The sequence below is a fragment of the Solanum tuberosum genome, unplaced genomic scaffold, assembly GCF_000226075.1.
Source record: "Solanum tuberosum cultivar DM 1-3 516 R44 unplaced genomic scaffold, SolTub_3.0 scf01072, whole genome shotgun sequence".
Taxonomy (NCBI): domain Eukaryota; kingdom Viridiplantae; phylum Streptophyta; class Magnoliopsida; order Solanales; family Solanaceae; genus Solanum; species Solanum tuberosum.
The window spans coordinates 3,715-9,385 of NW_006239973.1; the positions used below are offsets into that span (position 1 = coordinate 3,715).

General features: G+C 29.8%; 1 protein-coding gene across 1 annotated transcript; it reads right to left on the minus strand.

Annotated features, from left to right (window-relative positions):
• Positions 1 to 2,223: 2,223 nt before the first annotated feature.
• Positions 2,224 to 2,616, minus strand: LOC102597547 (agamous-like MADS-box protein AGL93). The gene has a single exon (XM_006367838.1). It carries the CDS (start codon positions 2,614 to 2,616, stop codon positions 2,224 to 2,226), a length of 393 nt encoding a protein of 130 aa, XP_006367900.1.
• Between the last annotated feature and the right edge of the window lie 3,055 nt (positions 2,617 to 5,671).

Here is a 5,671-nt window from a genome sequence, read left to right on the forward strand (position 1 = left end):
TTAAAATGAACTACGAATATTTACGATATTGGATAGAATCTATGGAAGATATAAAACTATTAGAACAATTAATGGAGGAAAATTTATATACATACCAAAGAATCCAAGATATGTTATATCTAGAATACTCACAAATAATATTAAAGAAATATTCAGATTAAAACAACTATCAAAGGAATATTACAATAAGTATTATTACATTTTACCATGAAAAAAGAATATTATAATAAAATTTGGCTAGTTAATACCTCACCTACCACACTACCACCTACCACACTACCAATAATATGAATTCATCATCTACCCATTCAGCACCACAGAAAAATGGTATCAGAGCTATGGATAATCAGAGCATTGGTATATCAACTATTATACAAGAGTTAACAAAAAATTATTTAAACGGAAATGTTATATGGAGTTATTACTCGAGAGATCAATTAATGATATATTCAAATTCAAGATAACTACGAAGAGCAGGTATGGATGAAGTTCAGCGATTGATCTTATCATTATTAAAACCAGAAGAACGACCTACGACAAGAGCACTAAAAGCAGGATTTATTTCAACAGAGTTATTAACCAGATATTGCAAGTTAATTAGACATAAATACCCTGATCATATATGTTCAAACTGCAATGGAGAAGATAACATTATTCCGGATGTAGACTTGGAATGATAATGAAGATAGAAACGAAGATAACAATGAAAGATAAAAGGAGACAAAAGAAGATGGACAAGATAAGAAGTCAAGAAAGCTAAAGTCATCTACGTATTAAAATTTATTGCAAAGATGTAAAAGTCATAAAGTTATTTAACTTATTAGAAATAGTAGTAGACATGTGTAAAGTAGGAATAGTTAAAAGATGTAAAGTAGTCATAAAGTAGGTAAGTAGGTATGGTGTGTCATAAAGTAGATAAGTAGGTGTGTCATAGGTATGGTGTGCCAGAAAGTGGATATATTATAAAACTAGGCACATTATTAAGTAAGATAGTACGTGCATTATGGTGCATGATTGTAAAATATCCTATATAGAGGAATGTATACATAACATAAGAGGCAGGCAATGCCTAATATATAAAAATCCCTTTCAAAAACTCTCTCAACTAAAAACTAATATTTTAAAAGATAATGGAACAACAATCTGAAATCAAACCAGATATTTCAGATAGCATGAATAAGCAAGAGGCAAAGGTATATTGTTCAAAAAATATGCGGAACTAACTTCATATATTTCTGAATGTGATATATATGATTGAATAAATTTATGTTAGTTATTATGTATTAGAATTATTTGAATAATGATTTCTAGTTTATTAGCACACTGGAAATAGGGAGAAAACTTCTATACTATGTCATCCTAATGTTGAAACCGGTAGGCGAGGAAAGCCGTTCAGGGGAGTAAACAAATTTGAGGTGCTGATAAGAAAGAAGTATCCGCTAAAGTACGATGCTAGTGGTGACAGGAAAACGTGATAAACAAATAATCTAGTTCATAATAATCTAATATGAATTTAATCGATTATGAATATGATAGGAAGGAATAATTGAAAATAAAACTCTGCATAACAACGAACATGACTACATACATGCATGATGAAATGATAAAAAACTATGAAACTTTAATCCTATAAATACTTAAAGATATAGAAATAATTGAATTAAGAAGAATAATATGGGAAAAAATATTTAATGATAACGAATCAGAAGATATATTAAATCAGCAATGGTATGAAATAGACCTACAAGATTTAGACTTCGAAAGAATAGAATGGTATGATTTAGAAATAAATTCAAATTAAAATGAACTACGAATATTTACGATATTGGATAGAATCTATGGAAGATATAAAACTATTAGAACAATTAATTGAGGAAAATTTATATATGTACCAAAGAACCCAAGATATGTTATATCTAGAATACATCACAAATAATATTAAAGAAATATTCAGATTAAAACAACTATCAAAAGAATATTACCATAAGTATTATTACATTTTACCATGAAAAAAAAATATTATAATAATATTTGGCTAGTTAATACCTCACCTACGACACTACCAATAATATGAATTCATCATCTACCAATTCCGCACCCCGAAAAAAAAGATAAATCTTTCAACTTCTGTAAATCCTCGAACAAACAAGAAAAAAAATGCACGATCTCAATCTTTAAAACATTTAGAAAATATATCGAAAATAAAAAACCCATACAAATAAATCACTCAATTCTCTTTCTTTTCTCGTTATCAGCAACAACAATAATATTCTTGTTCACCAAGAAACGAATTCTCCTGTTGACAACAGCATGCTTTGATTCAACTAGTGTCAGGAGATCTTTCTCTCCTTGTTCTTCTTCTGGTTCTAGTGTTGATGATTCCTTGTGCTTCTTTTCGGGTTTCAAATTTTGAGAGTAGAGATCAAGAACTTCCTTACAGGCATCCAAATTGTCAGGCCAAGTTTGGAGTTCCCCATTAGGACCAGTAATAACTGTACAAACCTTGATATCACAGAGAGTTGCAAGCTCCATTGATTTCCTCTTTATGCATTCTTTCCTCTCTTGATAAGTCTTGGGATTGTTTGTTTTCTTCTTGCTTTGATCTTCTTCTGCCATAGCTTGATTCGATGTAGAGTCCTGAGAAGAATGTGTACGTATATATAGGTGTTTTGGGGGAATTTTATACCTTCGGTAATACAAGTTTCCTATTTAAATTATAATTAGTATTCCTAATTCGAATAGGAAAGAGAATCTAATGCTCTTGGGAGGTTTGGTCAAAAATCTGCTACAAGTTTTGGTATGTAAGTGTCCCGAATTGGGAAAGAAATATAATATAGAAAAATAGTAATTGTATTCCCAAGTTGACTAACAGCTGGGTTAGATCGTCTATGTCACACATAGTGGGATGCGTTCTTTTTTTTGGAACCTACCCACGTAAAAACATCCAAATACAACTTAATAAATCGGGTTTATTTGGAATATGGTATACAACTTTATTAAGTAAAATATTAAATGAGAGTCCTTTTTAGATATGGTAAGACAATCTTGTGAAAATATTAGTGGTCTTTTGGTTTAATTATGTATGGATTTACTTTCTTATATTTTCTCCCTCATTCCTTTGGTATATAAAGTAAAGAGAAGTTGATTTGGTTAAAGTTTGAAGATTCATCAAATTATTTTTGAAAAACTAAATGAGAAAATAATTTTGAGTGGAAAATTTTAAGTATTACTACCTCTATCCACTATTCATTGTCATACTTTCCATTTTTAGAGTCAAACTATAAAAACATTGACTAACATTTTACGATATGTTTTTTCATCATATTGATATGTAAAAAATTGCAATGCTACAAACAAATAAGAAAAACAAAAGGAATATGTATATGTAGGTTTTTAGGGGAAATTTTGTAGTTTTGATAATAGAAGGTGTCTAGTTAAGTTACAATTACTATTTCCTAATTTGTACTCGTAGGAATAGAATTAAAATCTCTTGGAGGTCGGTGAAAAATCTGCGAAAGTTTTCTTATGCGAACCTCCCGAATTGGAAAAGAAATACTCCATATATTGCAACTTACCAAATTGACTAATACATGTATTAGGTTACATAGTCTACGTTCTTTTCTCTAAATCTAGTTGGATTTGAATGTTTTTTATTTCTATCGACTCACGTTCCATTTCAGCGTAAACCAAATTAAAATAATTTGATCACTCACTAAACTTTAATCAAATCATTTTCTCTTCACTTTATATACAAGAATAATGTGCGAGAAAGTATAGGAAAGTAAATACATACGACATATCTAATCAAAGAAAAAGACTATTAATATTTTCATAAAGTTGTCTTACCGTATCTAAAAAAATTCTTTTTTCAATATTTTACTTAACAAATTTATCTATTGTATCTCAAATTGACCCGATTAATTAAGTAATAAGGTTAATTTGGGGTATGGAAAACAACTCTATTAAGTAAAATATTGAAAAAGAGCCTCTTTTGGATATGGTAAGACAACTTGTGAAATAACGGTCTTTGTTTTATTAGGTATGTATTTACTTTCCTATATTTTCTCGCACATTCCTTTGGTATATAAAGTAAACAGAAGTTGAATATGTTTGAATTTGATGATTAATCAAATTATTTGAGAAAATAATTTTAAGTTAATTGAATGAATTTTTTTTCAAGTCATCACATCAAAACTAACAAATTATGACATGTAAGTCATGACAGAATCATATAACTTCATATTATATTCAATGTACTTTATTTGTTTGATTATTCACAAATCATGTCATATTATTTTTAAAGCTACAAGGGAAAAAAAAGAAATCAATTCATCACAAATTAATCAGAATAATTTCATGCTATATACAACCTATTTATTATGTTGGATTACTCACAAATCATTCCAGATCTTCAACAATCCCTAACCCCAACCAGGGCCACCCAAAATTGGAGATCCTAAAATATGTTCTTTTCCAAAGCTTTCTTTTGAAGTACAACATATAATCATATCATACTTACATCTATGCTTCAAAGACCTCTTGTGAGAGACTATCACTGCATAAATTAAGATTAATTACTGGTAACACTTACTTAAAATATTGTTAATATCAAACAAAAGGAGAAAACAATGATGGTAAGTCTATATTTCAGCCTTTGAAATGAAAATTTCAGCCTTAAAATGAACCCTATTTTGAGTTGTAAGTCTTGAGAGCCTTTGAAAGTCGATTATTGTGTTTTAAACTAAGTTTTGGGGAAACCTTTTAAAGAGGGAGTTTTGAGTAAAAGTTTAAGGGAACTAAGTATTCCCAAATGTATCATTTTATACACTGAGAAAAGAGAAAATTTGATTTCTAAAAAGAGTTTATGAGTTCAAAAGATATTTCAGAGAAGTTACCTCTTTTATGAGGATAGTTTTAGTAATTATCTAATATTGAGGAGGAGTTATGCTTCTAAACATATGAGCATGAGTTATATATATTATTGGGAGTAGTATTGAGCACCGATATGGGGATAAGTTCAGACAACTCAAAATCCTTATAACCATGTAGGCCAACATGGGTAAAGGATCATACTTTTTTAGATAATTCCTTATTGTTTTTAAGCATAGTTTAGTGGATCCAATTAGTTGAGGTGTCTTATACCCCAACAAGGTATAGAAAACTTCTAGCAGCGTAGAAGAGACGTTGTATCATCATGTTGCTCAAAGTGATGGTTGTCGGTTAGGAATCTCCCAATTAAGAGTAAAGAGTATTTTTATACATCATTGAGTATATATCCTTCTTTATAATGTTCTAAATATTTCATCTGTTATTGTTGTTTTCATATTGAGTTGAGTTGAGATGAGGTGAGTATGACTTCCCAGAGTATCAGTTCAGTTGCTTATGTTTCAACTTTCCCCTTACATACTTGTACATTTAATGTATTGACGTCATTCGACCTGCATCATTTTATGATGTAGATACATTTGTTCAGGGCATCAACAGGCACTCCGTTGATATCACTTGCATCCTTGATAGCTTTGGTGAGCCTCATTGCTTTCGGAGGGTTCCCCATATATTTTATTCCAATTTTGTAAAGATGTTGTGGGTCTTGTCCAGATATCTATCATAGTTATTAGAGGCTTCATAGAGAGTAGTAGTTGATGAGCCTTTTCCCATTTCTTGTTATTGT

Excerpts from the sequence above, each read along its gene's own strand:
- LOC102597547 (XM_006367838.1), bottom strand. The coding sequence starts at position 2,616 with ATGGCAGAAGAAGATCAAAGCAAGAAGAAAACAAACAATCCCAAGACT.